This window comes from Heterodontus francisci, chromosome 14 (assembly GCF_036365525.1).
Source record: "Heterodontus francisci isolate sHetFra1 chromosome 14, sHetFra1.hap1, whole genome shotgun sequence".
Lineage (NCBI taxonomy): Eukaryota > Metazoa > Chordata > Chondrichthyes > Heterodontiformes > Heterodontidae > Heterodontus > Heterodontus francisci.
Genome location: NC_090384.1, coordinates 103,265,164 through 103,282,549, shown reverse-complemented (window position 1 = coordinate 103,282,549; position 17,386 = coordinate 103,265,164). Strand labels below are relative to the sequence as shown.

Sequence of the window (17,386 nt, the reverse complement as noted above, 5' to 3'; positions counted from 1 at the left end):
TCTGGCTTTTGAGACACAGACAGGCAGCTGGACCAGCATGAACCCTAACAGAGTTCTCTGATAATATAAAACTGAAGGAAGGTGAATTTTAGACTGATCACTTTTTCACCCCTCAAAATTCTAAAGCCAAATTGATTCATTGAAAAGTGTCTGCAAATTGCTGATTGCTGAATTCATTGCTGGAAGAAGAGCATGACTTCAACTTCTCAAAATAAACTACTGACTGTCCTATTGTTGAAGAACCTTTTTTTCCCCATCGGCTGTGAGGACTTCAAACAACCTTGGACTGTTCCACATTTGAAGATTCCACTTCTGCAGGAGCGTAAATCTGCAAGGACACTAATTTTTCTATTTTAAATGTTGTTTATATCTTAGTCGTGTTTAAGAATTTAGTTTTTCTAATTAAACAGTTAATGTTTTGATCTAAAGACACCTGGTTTGGTTATCCTCATTCGGGGGTTAATAGATGGTCAATTTGGCTGTGGTTTTCTTTAATTTGGAAAGTTTAAAGTGATATGTTAGGTGATCTGTGGAGTGGCGGGACTGATTTGACAGTGCATTGCTCCCACCGCAATCAGAAGGATATATATTTTGATTGGGGGCTTTGACTCGAGTGGTCAGTCGTAACAGAACTGAATAACTTGCTAGACCACTTAAGAGGGCAGTTGAGAGTCAACTACATTGATGTGGGATTGGAGTCACTTGCAGGACAAACAAGGTAAGGACAGCAGGTTTCCTTTTCCAAAGGACATCAGTGAACTAGTTGCCTTTTTATAACAATTCGACAGCTACGTAGTCACTTTCACTGGTACCAGTTTTTTTTAATTGCAGATCTTTTTTAAACTGGAGTTTGGATTTTCAAACTGCCCACAGTGGGATTTGAACTTTGATTTATTAATCCAAGTCTCTGGATCACTATTTTAGTAATGTTACCACTGGTCAATCATACAAGTATTTTCTCTAGAAAAGAGAAGATTGAGTGTTGACCTGATTATGAAAGGGTTTGATAGGGTAGACATAGAGAAGTTGGACTGGATTTTTCCAGCCCCGTGCAGACGGGGTGTGAGGCGGGGAGGCCAGGAAAGTAGGGGGGAGCCTTGTCGGGACAGCTCCACGATGCGCTCACACCTCTGGGGGACTTTCCTGGGGGAGGGCTGGGAACAGGGTGGGCTGCCTGCTCCATGAAGGTGGTTAGCCAATTAAGGTTGCAATTAGGGGCCATTTTGAGCCCCCACTAGTATTTTACTGATGTTGGAGAGGTCCCCCACCATGTACGGAGGCCACCAGCTCAACTGAGGTGACCTCTCGCCGGCAGAGAGAGCCATTGCAGCCGGAGGCTCCATTCCCCCATGACGGGAGCTGTGGGGATGAAAGGCCGCACCCCTGGCTGTCACTACTCTTCCGGAGGGGGTTTCCCTTCATATCCCTATCGGCTTTGGGCCTCTTTATTTGTTGACTCTCTGCAGGCAACTGAGGGCAGCTCCATGTTGAGGTATCCTTGCACTCGCCTGCCTGGCTTGGCAGCAGCCACCCCTCCGGGTGGGACTGCTGGCTTGACATCACTGCAGGCCCTCTGATTGTGTTTGCAGCCTCAAGAGCTCCATTCTTAATAGGAAGGCAAGTACGGAGACGATCAATTAGAGGTTGCCTTCTAGGAGTTTGCGCAGGCAGGTACGCTGACGATATGGTTGGGCTCAGGACCTTCATATGAGCCCTACATTGGGGTTCCGCGCCTGCCGGAAAATCCAGCCCGATGTTTCTACTTGCGTGCGAGACCAGAAACAGGGACCATAACCATAACAGAGTCACTAACAAATCCAATCGGGAATTCAGGAGAAACCTTTTTATCAGACAGTGGTGAGAATGTGGAACTCACTACATCGGGGAGTGGTTGAGGCGAATAGGATGCACATTTAAAGGGAAGCTTGATAAACATGAGGGAACAAGGATATGTTGATGGGGTAAGATGAAGTAGGTTGGGGGGGAGGCACATATGAAGCATAAACACTGGCATGGACCAGATTGGGCCGAATGGCCTGTTTCTGTGCCGTAAATTCTATTCAGTCAATGAATAAATCTAAAGAATGTACTATAAGTAGCTGCAGAGACGAGAAACTAACTAAGTTCATGTCAAAACTGTTTCTTTTATTAGGAACTGAGTTTTTTTTTTACATACCATATGCTTATAAAGAATAAATCACAATACATTTAAATTGCCATTTGTGTTAATATTAAGAAAAAAGAATTTTTGTCCCCTTAAAAATGAATATCACCAAAACCTGGATGAATGCAAGCTGGTGCCACATTTCTCTCGGGAGTAGAAACTGCAGCTCTCGTTACTATAAATAAAACATGCATATCCTGTATTAAAATAGTTTTGGCTTCATTTCATCAAAGATGTGTTTGATGTGGTTATAATTAAGAGACAGACCAAATAATACAGTCACATATTAGGACTATGAAAAAAAAAACACTGATGTCAGAACTCGACTCAAGGTGAACCTTGACCTTGTCAAAACCACAGGATTTGCACATCACTCCGGGAGTGATGTGGTGATGGTCACACAAACAAGGTATATATATATATATTAAAAGAAAATAAATGACCAACCAGCATGCAACCGAATACAACGTCTCCATGCATGGAAAATTAAAACAGAGAGAGAGAGAGAGCGAGAAACCAATTTCTAAATTAGGCAATCGGCACAGAACTCCCTGTGTTCACGTCTTTCCCGATTCCGAGTCTTCAGGAGCGGTTGTGATCAGGATCCCATTAAGTTCCTTGGTGTGTCAGACTGGAGGAATGGCAGTTCTCCCTTTTCTCAAGGAGATGGCGGTGTTTTGAGAGAGTGGTAGGAACCTTGGCTGCCAACACAAGCTTGTCTCAGCCACTGCATTACAAACACATACACAAGCAAAAAAAAAAGATAGCATTAACATTATACACTGAATCAGCAAAAAAAAAAATGGACATGCATCCGGGTACTGTGAGCAGAAAATATCAACACGTTCAAACTCCCTTCATTGTTTTCACCTTCAGCCAGTTTCTGCTGCATGTTTCTGTTAAAATTGATGAAGGGTCTAAAGATTGCAACAACTTACATTTCTATAGCACTCATTATGTAGAGGCAGATGCCTCCTAGAATCCTAAACCACAGGACGCCTTTCAGCCCTTGTTGCTCATGTTGCCCCTTTTGAAAGAGATGTGTAATTAGTCCCGCTTCCCCCTGCTCTTTCCCCATACCCCAGAAAATGTTTCCTTTCCAAGTTTTTTATCCAATTCCTTTTGGAAAGTTATGTTTGAATCTGCTTCCACTGCCCTTTCAGATCATAGCAACTCACCGTGTCTTCTGCAAAAGATGATTCCTCTGACAGTGCAGTGCTCTTTCAGTACTGCACCGGGAGTGTCAGCTTGGAGTACATGCTCAAGATAGGGTGAGGTAGGTAGTTGAAGGAAAGGGGATTAGGATACTGCTCGTGTAGAGGATAAACACCAGTACAATCTGGATGAGCCCATTGTTTCCACATTACAACTTCTATGTAGTTTATAATCTGACTTCAAGAATAAGGACGCAGTAATTTAACCCTCTCCACAGAAGATAGTCTGCCAGGAACAGACCCAGGCAGCATGAGTTGACTCAACTCCACGTCTTCATCATCTGTACATTGTGTATATGGGTGGCTGTGTATCACAAAACAAAAGCCCCCCCCAGACAGACAGCTGTCGAGCGAGACGCCAGCAGTCAAATGAAACGTCTTGACTCTGCCAATGTAAACTAGCAGTCTGTGCCAAGACCCAAGCAGTGGAATTCTGTGCAAACAAGATTTGAACAAACAGACGGATTAAAATTATTAGCTGAATGTTACTACCATTGGAGGTAAAGGGGCATGGCACTGGTGGTTGGGGGTGGGGCACTGAGGGTAAGGGTCAGGGCATGGGGGCAAGGGCATTGGAGTTAATGAGCAGCACATTGTGGGTGAGGGATTCGGCATGGGGGGGGAGAGGGGAAGAATTGCTCTCATGGTAAGGGATAACACAGCAGCAGGAGACCCTAACACAAGTGGGATTCAGAAACCATTGTTCTAGTCGGTCAATGATGCTGTGGATTACCACAACAGTCCACAGGGTAGTCAGAGACTGTTAGCCCTGTGTGTCAAGTCAGAAATACTGATTACAAATGTGACAATATCATGTGATGGTTCTTTGTGCCCCTCTGTCAGTGGTTTGTGAAACACAATAATGAGCTGCCAATAAGTTGAGACAGTCACCTTTTTGATCCCTTTTTCTCCAACTTTTATGCAATTCTCTTTCTGACTGAGAGAGTGCTGCATTGTCAGAGGTGCTATCTTTCAGATGAGACAATAAATCGAGGTCCAGTCTGCCTTCTCAGGTGGCCACTATTTCAAAGAAGAGATGGGGAGTTCTCCCCATTATTCTCGGCCAATATTCATCCCTCAACCAACATCACCAAAACAGATTGTCCAGTCATTATCACATTGCTGTGTATGGGAGCTTGTTGTGCACAAATTAGCTGATGCAGTTTCTTATATTACAACAGTGACTACACTTCAGAAGTACTTTATTGGCTGTGAAGTGTAACATCCTGAGGTTGTGACAGTTGCTATATAAATGCAGTTATTTCATTTTTTATGCATATATACCCCAGGTCCCTCTGTTCCTGGACCCCTCCTTAGAATTGTACCCTATATTTTATATTGTATCTACTTGTTCTTATTGTCAAAATGTACCACTTCAAACTTCATTGCATTAAATTTCATTTGCCACCTGTCTGCCCATTCAACCAACTTGTCTGTAACCTCTTGAGGTCTATCATTAGCCTCCTCACAGTCCAAAATACTTCCAAGTTTTGTGTCATATGAAAATTTTGAATTGTGCCCTGCACACTCAAGTCTAGATCACGAATATATATCAAGAAAAGCAGTGGTCCTAGTACTGTCCTTTGGGGAAACCACACTGTATATCTTCCCCTAGTCGAAAAATAATCATTCTCCATTAATCTCTGATTTCTGTCACTAGCCAACTACATTTCCATGTTGCCACTGTCCCTTTTATTCCAGGGGCTTCACCTTTGCTGGAAAGTCTATTATGTGGCACTTTATCAAATGCCTTTTGGAAGTCCATATACACCACATCAACCGTATTACCCTCATCAACCTTCTTTGTAACCTCATCAAAAAACACAATCAAATTAGTTAAACACAATTTTCCCTGAACAAATCCATGATGGCTTTCTTTAATTAATCCACCCTTGACCAAGTAACTGATAATTTTGTCCCAGATTATCATTTCTAAAAGCTTTTCCACCACCGAGGCTAAACTGACTGGCCTGTAGTTGCTGGGTTTATCCTTACACCCTTTTTTAACAAGAGAGTAACATTTGCAATTCTCCAGTCCTCTGGCACCACCCCTGTATCTAACGAGGATTACGGCCAGCACCTCCAGAATTTTCACCCTTACTTCCCTCAGTATCCTCGGATGCATATGATCCAGTCCTGGTGAATCGTCGACTTTAGGTACAGCCAGCCTTTCCAACATCTTAACAACAATTTTTAGCTCATCCAGTATCCCAACTACCTCCTCTTTCACCATGACTTGGGCAGCATCTTCATCCTTGATAAAGATAGATGCAATGTACTCATTTAGAAGCATGTCCCTGCCTCCATGTGTAAATCCCCCTTTTGGTCCCTTATCGGCCCCATTCCTCCTTTTAACACCGTTTTACTATTTATTTGCATATAGAAGGCTTTTGGATTATCTTTTATGTTAGCTGCCAGTCTCTTCTCATCCTCTCTCTTTGCCTCTCTGATTTCCTTTCCACTTCTTCTCTGAACTTTCTATATTCAGTCAGTTCTCACATGTATTATCAACCTGACACTTGTCATGCACCCCCTTTTATTGCTTCATCTTACTATCTGTCTCTTTTGACATTTGGGAAGCTGTGTCTTTGTTTATCCTACCTTTCCCTTCATAGGAATGTACCTCAGCTGTACCTGAACTATCTCTTCTTTAATAGCAGCCCATTGTTCAATTTCTTTGATTCCAACCTACATGAGACAAGATCTGTTCTTACCCCAATGAAATTGGCCCTCCTCCATCTAGTACTTTTACTTTGGATTGTGCCTTGTCCTTTTCCATGGACAGCTGATTGACTTGACCCACCTCATTCCCCAGAACCAGATCCAGGCAGACCTCCCTTCCACTTGAAAACTTTGATCATGTCACCCCTTAACCTTCTAAATTCTAGGGAATACAACACTAGTTTGTTTAATCTCTCCTTGTAGCTTAACCCTTAGAGTCTGGGTATCGTTCTAGTAAATCTACACTGCATTCACTCCAAGACCAACCTTCCTAAGATGTGGTGCCCAACTGTTCACAGTAACTCCAGGTGTGGTCTAGCCAGGGTGTTGTACAGTTGAAGCATGACTTTGACCCCCTTGTATTCTACTCCTCCAGGCCAGCATTCCATGTGCCTTTTTTGATTTTTTTCTCTAACTGTTCATGATGCTTTGAGGATCTCTGTACCTGGACCTCAAAGTCTCTTTGGACCTCCACTGTTCCAGCTTTTCACCATTTAGAAAATACCTTGCCTAATCTGGTTTAATCCCAGATAGTGTCAGCTTTGGCTTAGTTGGCAAACTTACCTCTGCATTAGAAGGCTGTAGGTTCAAGTCCCAACCCAGGACTTATGCACAAGCATCAAGGCTGATGTTTCAGTGCAGTTAGAGGTGCCATCTTTCAGATGAGCTGAGGCCTTATCTGTTCTCTCAGGTGGATTAAAAGAGCCCACAGCACTGTTTTGAAGAAGGGCAGGGGAGTTGTGCCTGAGCACATGATTATCTTTTAATCAACATCCCCAAAACAGATTATCACATTGCTGCTTGTAGAAGTTTGTTGTGTGCAAATTGACTGCCGCATTTCCTGCATTAGAATAGTGATTATACTTCATTGGCTGTGAAGTGCTTTGGGGTGTCCAATGGCCATGAAAGGTGCTATATAAATGCAAGTTTTTTTGATTTTCAAAGTGGATGACCTCACATTTGCCTACATTGAAATTCATTTGCCACAGTTTTTCTCATTCACTTAATCTATCAATTTCTCTTTGTAATTTTACACTTCCATGTACACTGCTTACAATATCACTTACAATATCACTTATCTTTGTGTTATCGGCAAATTTGGATTTTCTATTCCATTATCTAAATCATTAATGAATACAGTGAACAGTTGAGGCCCCAGTGACTAATCACATCCTGCCAGTTAGAGTACCTGCCCATTATCACTAATCTCTGTCTATTTGTGTTCAGCCAATTTCCCAACCAGGTCAATAATTTGCCTTCAATTCCATGGGCTTTATCTTTAGCTAACAGTCTCGTATGAGGAACTTTATCAATATGTGTACCTCCGATCAATATCAGACAGAACGAAAGAAAGAAACACAAATCCTTTAGAGTTATGTATGGCCTCCTACCTTTAGGAGTTCTGGAAAAATAGCTGGGCCAGATAGATGACTACAATTCAGATCTGATTCATTGGAAAAACATTACATTAATTAAGGGGTTAAAGAATGAATGAAACCCTGGCTGTTATCTATTCCTTTTTACACATCAGAAGCCTGTGAAGAGGAGGCATGAAACTTCTGTCACATAATTCCCAATAGGACACCACATATTCACAGGGAGAACAACTGAGGAGGAGGTGGAGGAGGGAAAAAAAGTGTCCCATTACTCAGCTGCTGCACTTTCTGAAATGGGAGAAGTTATGTAGAATGATATAGATGTTACAGCACAGAATCAGGCCATTCAGCCCAACCAGCTTATGCTGGTATTTATGCTCCACTCTATCAACATATCCTTCTATTCCTTTCTCCTTGATGTGTTTATCCAGTTTTCCCTTAAAGGTATCTATGCTATCCATCTCAACCACTCCCTGTGACAGTGAGTTCCATGTCCTTACTGCTTACATGTACATGGTGCCTCATCACTTTTCTGCACTGTGTCATGAAGACCCCACCTGCCCAGAATGAGGCATATTAATTTTGTCATATGAACATTAATTTTAAACTGTTGCTGGAATGAAGAAATGACTTGTTTAAAGAGATCAGCAGTGGCTGGAAAACATTTGCATTCTAAGAGACAGTGCCCGGAGACAATAGGATGGCTCCCTGATCCAATTAACCCAAATGGATTTTGATCACCAGACACTGAACGTGTAAGAAAGCCAGCATTCCAGGGTGTCTGCTAAGATGGAGAATCCACAAACGCAAGAGTTTGTTAAAACAGCGAGTCATGTGACCCAAGTTTTGTTTGAACTGCTCAGAGGACAGTTTGGGTCAGATTGCAGTTGAACTTGGAAGAAGAGAGTGTCTCTCCTGGCTAGTTCTCTCTCTCTCTCTCATGAATCTCTGGATCCAGTGAAGTCACTTAATCCTCAAGAGAGAAAAGACTCCTACATCGAAACAAGTTTTAAAGTGTGCACTGGGCCCCAACGAAATGGCAGGACTTACCAGCAATCAAAGACTCTACATCAAACTTAAAGGACCATAAATAAATCCCAGCTATTGCCTTGAACTTTTCCCCTTTATTTTTTCTACTTTTCTGTCTCTATCTGCGTGTGTGTTTATCGTGTATGCATGCTAGCGTGGTCACAGCGTATTCTTGGTCGCTAGCGGAATTAGAGTTTAAGGTTAATAGACTTCCACCTTTCTTGTTTAAATCTAAGAAAACCTGTCTGGTTGATTTCTTTGCCTTACAATTGGAGAGCAGTGAACAAGGATTCACTGAAGGGGAGCTAAAAACATGGTGATTTTTAAATTAAACCCTGTTACAGTTAAACCAGGCAAAGGCTGAGAGGGAACCCCTAGACCCCTTTCTCACCTGGTCATAACAACTGGATTAGATGTTAGAACTGGCTACTGAAATGACAGTAGTATCTGGTATTACCTGTGAGTGATCAACAACAACTTGCATTTATATAGCACCTTTAACAGAGTAAAATTTCCAAAGGTGCTTCACAGGAGCATTATCAAATAAAATTTGACAGCAAGTCACATAAGGAGATATTAGGGCAGGTGACCAAAGGCTTAGTCAAAGAGGTAGGTATTAAGGAGCCTCTTAAAGGGGGAGAGAGGGGTGGAGAGGCAGGAAGGTAATTCTAGAGCTTAGGAGCCAGGCAGCTGAAGGCACAGCCGCCAATGATGGAGGGATTGAAATGGGATATGTGCAAGGGGTCAGAATTGGAGGAGCACAGAGATGTTGGAGGGTTGTCGGCCTGGAGGCAATTTTTTTTATTTTTTATTTCCAAAATATACTTTAGTCATAAAAATCTGTAAAAAATACATTACCAGTTTCAAACAGCGCCAAGTCAAAAATTACAAACAGTGCAAAGGTGATCAGTTTCCTTCACTACAATCCTGAGTTGCCTCACAACCCTTCCATTTCACTTGTCGTGCCATATACATTTTTACATTTTACAGCACACAAAATTTTACCATACAGTTCGAGGGGTTTCCCATGGATCCAGCCCCTCAGTTCAACTTGGTGGGGGGACGTTACACTGTGATCTTTCCCCATTGAGCCTTTGCTGCAGCTGCCCCAAGCTTTAGTGCGTCCCTCAGCACGTAGTCCTGGACCTTGGAATGTGCCAGTCCGCAACATTCGGTTGTGGACAACTGTTTGCGCTGGAAGACCAGCAAGTTTCGGGCAGACCAAAGGGCATCTTTCACCGAATTGATAGTCCTCCAGCAGCAGTTGATGTTTGTCTCGGTGTGCGTCCCTGGGAACAGCCCGTAGAGCACAGACTCCTGTGTTACAGAGCTGCTTGGGATAAACCTCGACAAAAACCACTGCATCTCTTTCCACACCTGCTTTGCAAAGACACATTCCAGTAGGAGGTGGGCAACCGTCTCTTCCCCACCACAGCCACCGCGGGGGCATTGTGCGGAGGGGGCGAGACTTCGGGCGTGCAGGAAGGATCTGACAGAGAGGGCTCTTCTCACCACCAGCCAAACTACATCTTGGTGCTTGTTTGAAAGTTCTGGTGATGAGGCATTCTGCCAAATAACTTTGGTGGTCTGCTCGGGGAACCATCCGACAGGATCCACCGTCTCCTTTTCCCATAGGGCCTTGAGGACATTCCGTGCAGACCACTGCCTGATGGATCGGTGGTCAAAGGTGTTTTCCCGCAGAAACGGCTCCACGAAGGATAGGTGGTACGGCACGATCCAACTGCATGGAGCGTTCCGTGGCAATGTGACCAGGCCCATCCTTCGCAACACCGGGGACAGATAGAACCTCAGCACGTAGTGACACTTGGAGTTTGCGTACTGGAGGTCTACACACAGCTTGATGCAGCCGCACACAAAGGTGGTCGTCAGGATGGATAGATGGTGGGTGGGGGGGGGGGGGTGGGTGGGTGGGGCGGTGGGGTTGCTTATTGCAAGACCATGGAAGGTGGTGGTTAGGTTATCCAACCACTTTTAGAATGTGCTAGTGTCTTTGGATGAAGGAGACCTGGAGAAGTGTCAGTGGGGCCCTCGATGGAGGAAATGCCACTGCAATGCAGATGAGCTAATCCATCAATTAGCCAATAGCATCCATAAGCCAGAGTACAGAACAATAGATGGGTGACAGTGAAGTGTATGAAGATGTGTGAAAGTTAGACGATAGTCTAACGATGATGATTTTTATTTGTTCATTCTCTTGATGGGGGCAGCGTGGACAAGGCTGGCATTTTCTTGCCCATACCCTAGTTGCCCTTGAGGGGGTAGAAGTGGGCCTGTTTCTTGAACCATTGCATTGTGTGCGGTGAAAATGCTCCCAATAGCTGTTGGGCAGGGAGTTCCAGATCCAAGCAATGATGAAGGAATGGCTACATATATCCCCAAGCTGGGAATGGTGTGTAGCTTGGAGGCAAGTTTGCAAGTGATGGTCTTCCCATGACATTGCTGCTGTCATTCTGCTTGGGGCACGTCTCAAGAGCTGAAGCATCATAAACTGTTTCAAATCAGCCGAAATACTAGTGTTTTCAAATGAAACCAAATCATCCCAAGTTGATTTGGATTTTGTGATCAGTTCAAATCTCACAAATGTCCAACTAGTGTATCATCTAGTCCAACTGAAGGTCCTGAAGATGTATGTTTAATCTGTCATTTCTCTCTGAGGTTTTTTATACTTTAACTCAGGGACAAAATGAGTTAAATCAAGCAAAATCAGGAATTACTGAGAATCCAGAGGCCTGGGTTTGATGTGTACACAAAAAGTGATATTAATGCACCAACTGGAACACCTTTCATGACCAAATCAAGCACAGCATTGGTCAGAGGTTCCATCCAAATCACCCTGACAACATCTTGAAACCTCAATATAAGATTGATTCCTGGGATGAGAGGGCTGCCTTATGAGGAGAGCTTGAGTAGAATGGGCCTATTTCTCCCAAGTTTACAAGAATGAGAGGCGATCTCATTAAAATGTATAAAATCCTTAGAGTGCATGACAGGGTAGATGCTACAAGGCTGTTTCCCCAGCTGGAGAATCCAGAGCTAGGGGGTGATAGCCTCAGAATAAGGGGTCAGCCATTTAGGATTGAGATGAGGGGAAAGTTCTTCACTCAGAAGGTTGTGAATCTTTGGAATTCTCTATCCCAGAGAGCTGTGGATTCCCAGTTGGTTACATTCAAGACTGAGATTGATAGAATTTGAGTACTAATGGAATCAAGGGATGTGGGGATCAGGCAGGAGCGTGGAGTTGAGTAGAAGATCAGCCATGATCTTATTGAATGATGGAGCAGACTCGAGGGGCTGTATGGTCTACTTTTGCTCTTATTTCTTAAGTTCTTACATGACTGATTGTATTTGCTGAGCAGCATGGGCCAGATTGCCTAATTAGTGTAAATTAGGGAAAATTCTGTCGATATTGAGCAAATTTTATGAAGCCAAAGATCTGTCAGGCACCTAATTGAACCCACTGCACTTTGGAAGCTTCACAGCTACCAATATATTCATGCCATCTGGGTTGGAACTGACCCCATATTCCATAAGTTTGGTTAACTCACTGGGAAATCAATCAGCCCTACTGAAAGCCATTTTGTTTGCAATCGTTACCATGATTGAACTAATTGAAAATATGCAAATATTTTTTAATTTGCATCAGTGGATAGTCTTTGAGCTGTACATTATTGACATTTCCACTGGTTGGTGCATCGGTAACCAGATGATCTAGAATTAATATGATTGGCATGAAGTGAAATGAGGAGAATTTCTTTACACAGTGAGTTGTTGTGATCTGGAACGCGCTGCCTGAAAGGGCAGTGGAAGCACATTCAATAGTAACTTTCAAAAGGAAATTTTGAAAGGGAAAACTTTGCAGGGCTATGGGGAAAGAGCGTGTCAGTGGGACAAGTTGGGTAGCTCTTTCAAAGGGCCGGCAAAAGCATGATGGGCCAAATGGCCTCCTGCTGTGTTGTAATACTCTATGATTCCATACTGGTTGCTTTATAGCATGTCACACTTAGTGAACAGCATTATTTAGCTTCCATTAAAACGATTGGGGAAGATACTGCTATTCCTTCAATCAATTTGTAGAAATTCATTCATGGGATTTGGGCGCCACTGGAAAGGCCAGCATTTGTTGTCCAACCATAATTGCCCTTGAGAACTGAGTGGCTTGCTGGGCCATTTCTGAGGGCAGTTAAGAGTCAGCCACATTGCTGTGGGTCTGGACTCATGTAGGCCACACCAGATAAGGACAGCAGATTTCCTTCCCTAAAGGACATCAGTGAACCAGATGGGTTTTGACCACAATCGATGATAGTTTCGTGGCACCATTACTGAAACTGGCTTTCAATTCCAGATTTTTAATTAATTAATTGAATTTAAATTCCACCAGCTGCTGTGGTGGGATTTCAACCCGTGTCCCCAGGCCATTAACCTGGGCCTCTGGATTACTAGTTCAGTGATATTACCACTGTCTTCCCTTAAGTTATCAGGTTTGACGAGCTCAGTGGAGATGGGCTTTACAGTAAGCTGGATAACAAATTATTTTGTTCAGTACTGAACTTCTGGGCAGACTAGACTGGCTTTGTCCAGCTGTTTGTTAAACTCAGATGGTCAAAGTAGACATGCACGTGGTCAAACACACAGGGACAGAACAGGGGCCTATTAATGTATTATCAATGTTCAACTCATATGCATGTTGCAGGGTTATGGGGAGAAGGCAGGGGAATGGAACTGAGGGAGATGCTCTTTCAGAGAGCTGGTGCAGTCATGATGGGCTGAATGGCCTCCTTCTGCAGTGTAACAATTCTGTGATTCTGTGATTCTGATAGTCTGTCTGCCATTTTAAAACAGCTGTTGATCTGTTTATTGGTTAATGCGTGCATTAAAATAGGAGGAGGAATCCTAGAAATTATAGCACAGAAGGAGGCCATGCTGTCCATCATGCCCATGCTGCTGCTAACCCCTCAGATCAAGTTATCCACTCTAGTCCTACTTACCAGTCTTTTCCCTGTAACCTTTTATATTCCTTGTAAATACTTGTAAAATACTAATCCAATTCCCATTTAATGTACTTCAATGGTGTGGAATTTGTTGGAGTGGTTCATCTCAAACCATGCCCAGATAGTTAGATATTTCCCTCAGCCTTCAGCCCAAAATTCCTTTGCATCATAACTTGCTGGGAGTGCAAACTGATAATGGCCCAATGAGGACAATGGGACATCTGGGACCTCAGTGAGGGAAAGGACCAACAGTTCATCTCCTTAACCAATGTGAATTAGGGATTGAGACAGAAACAGAGGAATGACAGAAAAGGAAATTGGATGAATTAGAGTCAAATCAGGTCCACAAAGAGAAATAAGGAGAGGGAAACAAAGCTTGGATTAAGAGAGAGAGAGAAAAAAAAGAGACAGAAGAAAAAGTTAAAAAATAATTTAATAAATGTGAAATTAAAAATTTTAAAATCTCTAACAATTTACTACCTGTAGGAAGGAAACGCCACATTTTACATTGTTCCCTTTTTAGGCTGGAGAATACAAATCTCATCATTAAAAGGGTCCTCACGCTGTGAAGTACCAGCCCTAACTTTCTGCCGTGAGTTTAAATGAGCAATTAATGTGCAAATGCATCAATTTCTTGAAACTTGTGGACAGGTTGAGGTTGAGCTGTGGCTAATGGCGGAGTGATACAAATCATCCAGTAACTTGCAATGATTCACAATGCACAGTCTATCTCTTCCTTGTTACAAATTGCTGGGAGATTCACAGATTAACACCAATAAATACTCTATAATTTTCCCAGCTAATTCAGGTTTGTTGTCTCTGCCTTCATGGACACTGGTGGTAAAGAATTCCATGTTCTGTGTTAAAAAAAAAGTATTCTAACCTCCCCCTTTGTTATGAAGAATTCATAGTTTCAGCCCCCTTGTTACTAGCTCAGCAACCAGTGAGACCAATAATTCATCAGTTACTCTCTCAAAACCTTGCATAATATTGAAATCTTCCACAAAAAGAAAAAAAAGATTTGCATTTATATAGCACTTTTCATGACCACCAGACATCCCAAAGTGCTTTATAACCAATGACGTACTTTTGAAGTGTAGTCACTGTTGCACTGTAGGAAAGGCAACAGCCAGTTTGTGTATGGCAAACTCCCACAAACAGCAATAAGATAGTGACCAGACAATCCGTTTTTGTGATGGTGATTGAGGAATAAATATTGGCCAGGACACCGGGGAAAACTCTTCTTTGAAATAGTGTCATAGGATCGTTGACATCCACCTGAGAGGGAAGACAAGGCTTTGGTTTAACAACTCATCTGAAAGATGGCACGTCTGACAGTGCAGCACTCCCTCAGTACCGCACTGTAGTGTCAGACTTGAATTTTTTACTCCTGGAGTGTGAGTTGCTACTAATTGAGCCACAGCTGACACATTAGATCCCCAGTGAAGCAGCCCTAATATCCATCCCGCTCTTAAAATTGTAAGTTCTCATTCTTGCTGCCATTCTGGTGATTTCTCACTGTCCCCTCTCCATAGCCAAAATATCCATCTTGTAATGAGATGCCCAGAGCTATGCACATTACTCCAACTGCGGCCTAATCAAAATCTGACACAGATTCAACATCACTTCCCTGTTTCATATTCAATGCAAGGTGCCAAAAATCCAGAATCCTATTTGCCTTTTATTAACCTCTTTTACATACCAAAGGTTTATCTTTCAGAATCCCTAGATTCCGCTGGAAAGTCACACAAACACATTATGTGTTTGCTTCTATTGCCCATGATAATTTCTGTATCAATTTCACTTGGCCATTATATGGAAAACGGCACTGAGAAGTTTTTTTTTGAAAAAAGAGACATGCTGTCGAAGCTTTAGTCTTGCACTCATCAGGACAGATGCAAGAATGCCAAATTTCAAGAGAGAACAACAATTTATAATGCATGAGAAAAGGATGCTGATTGGTTGGCAAGTCACTTTTGATTGGTTGAGGCATTGCCATGGAGAATGGATGAGGGACATAAGTGTGGGGGACAATAGTTTGACATTTTGACACTGACCTGTTTTTTTCATTTGCCATTTGTCCTGTGTTATGAAGTTTTTTTCATTATTGAAGTTAACATTCATTGTGGAAACGTTTATCCTTTCATGCGTTAATTGTGAGATGCTGACCTCACCCTTCTGCCTTAGTGGGCTGCCAGTGTAGACAAAGTCTTCCTTTGCTCAACGTCTCACCTGGGCCTGAGCATGTGAAGCTGAGCACTAGGCATGGAACCCAAATAGAAAGGAGGCAAGAGACTGAATGCATGGAGGTGAGTCTTTATTGATTTCACTCTGAGAGGCCATGATGGTGGCTGGAAGTGGGTAAGTGTGAGTCTGTCTCTTGCCTTCTTGACTCGTCACTCAATGTGCCTGGCCTGTGGTGCAAGGGGTTCAACATCCAGTGCTGCCTGCTGATCACCCTCCTCTGTGTCCTCCTAGTTGGTTGAGGAGTGGCGTTCAATCATGTCCTCGTCAGGCAAGGCCTCCCCCACCTCTGTAGTGCTTGGTTGTGCAGAGCACAGCAGGCCACCACGATATGCGAGACCCTCACTGGGGCACACTGCAGGGCTCCACCGGATTGATCCAGACACAGGCCCAATGGCCTACTTGATGGTCGTTCGGGTAGAGCTGTGGCAAATGTTGTACCTCTCCTTTATTGCATCGCAAGGGTTCCTCATAGCGTGTCCGTAGCCAAATCTTCAATGGGTAGCCCTTGTCCCCAAGGATCCATCCCTGAAGGTGAGCTGGGGGCCTGAAAAGCTGTGGCACCCGGGACTGTCGAAATATGTAGGCGACATGGCTACTTCCTGGGAAGCGCACACACACCTGTAAGAAACGCTTTTGATGGTTGCAGACCAGTTGTATGTTGATGGAATGGAAGCCCTTCCTGTTGAAGAAGGAGGCTGGCTGGTCCGAGGGAGCCTTGATGACCACATGCATGCAACCTTGCACCTGGGGGATTCCAGCGCTGGCGTTGAATCCGATGACCCTCTCGGCCTGACTGTCAGGGTCAATCGGTAGCGCATAGTCGCTGGCCATCTCGAACAGGTCACCTCCTTGATGCAGTGGTGGGCTGATGCCTGGGAGACCACAGACATGTCCCTGGCGGATCCCTGGAAAGATCCAGATGCCACTGTGATCTTCTGGTCTACTGGCATAAGGTGATCCCCAAATCCCAGAGGTCGCAACTCGTCCTGCAGCAGGGCGCATAAGTCAGTGATGGCCTCCCTGGAGAGCCGCGGTCTTTGCTGATAATGCCTCTCAGACGTTTGGAGGTAGCTGAGGCAAGTCTGGTACACTCTCTGGTGCAAGTGGGCCCTTCTTGGCACGGCCGGCTGCTGCTGCTCTTGTCGTGAAGCTTCGCCAGCAGATGCAGCTGCCTCCTGGCCCTCCATCTGTTGGAGGCTCTGCATCACACCACGGGGTCGACAAAGACAGGGTGTATGGTACCCCTGCCATGTGATCAATAGGCCTCCAGAGCGCTGTCCTTTGAATTTACCTTTGCTACTCCTTCCGGCTTACACGCTGATGGCCCTCAGTACCTACCCTTGCTGATAGCCAACCCTCTCACCTGATAGTATGGCTACTTGACCCTCACCCAGCAGTGTGGCTACCCCACTCTCTCATCCCCCAATGGTATGGCCACCCATCCAAACCACCCAAGACCAAGCCCACCCAGCACTGCCACCCGAGACCAAGCCCACTTGCTTGCAGAGCGCACAGCACTGCAGACTGACAATGGCCTCCCCCCTCTTCCCCGATCCAATACTGGTCACGGCTGCCTACCCAACATGACACTGAGGCCCCACCTCGGTGTCGCCACTTTTCAATGGC

At 44.1% G+C, this 17,386-nt stretch overlaps 1 protein-coding gene across 1 annotated transcript in view; it reads right to left on the bottom strand.

Annotated features, from left to right (window-relative positions):
- Positions 1-2,179: 2,179 nt before the first annotated feature.
- syt9b (synaptotagmin IXb) overlaps positions 2,180-17,386 on the bottom strand; it is a 101,450-nt gene continuing 86,243 nt past the window's right edge. The window contains exon 7 of the mRNA XM_068046945.1: positions 2,180-2,891. Within this exon, the coding sequence (XP_067903046.1) occupies positions 2,823-2,891 (69 nt within the window). The 3' untranslated portion in view covers positions 2,180-2,822. The remainder of the gene's footprint in view (positions 2,892-17,386) is intronic.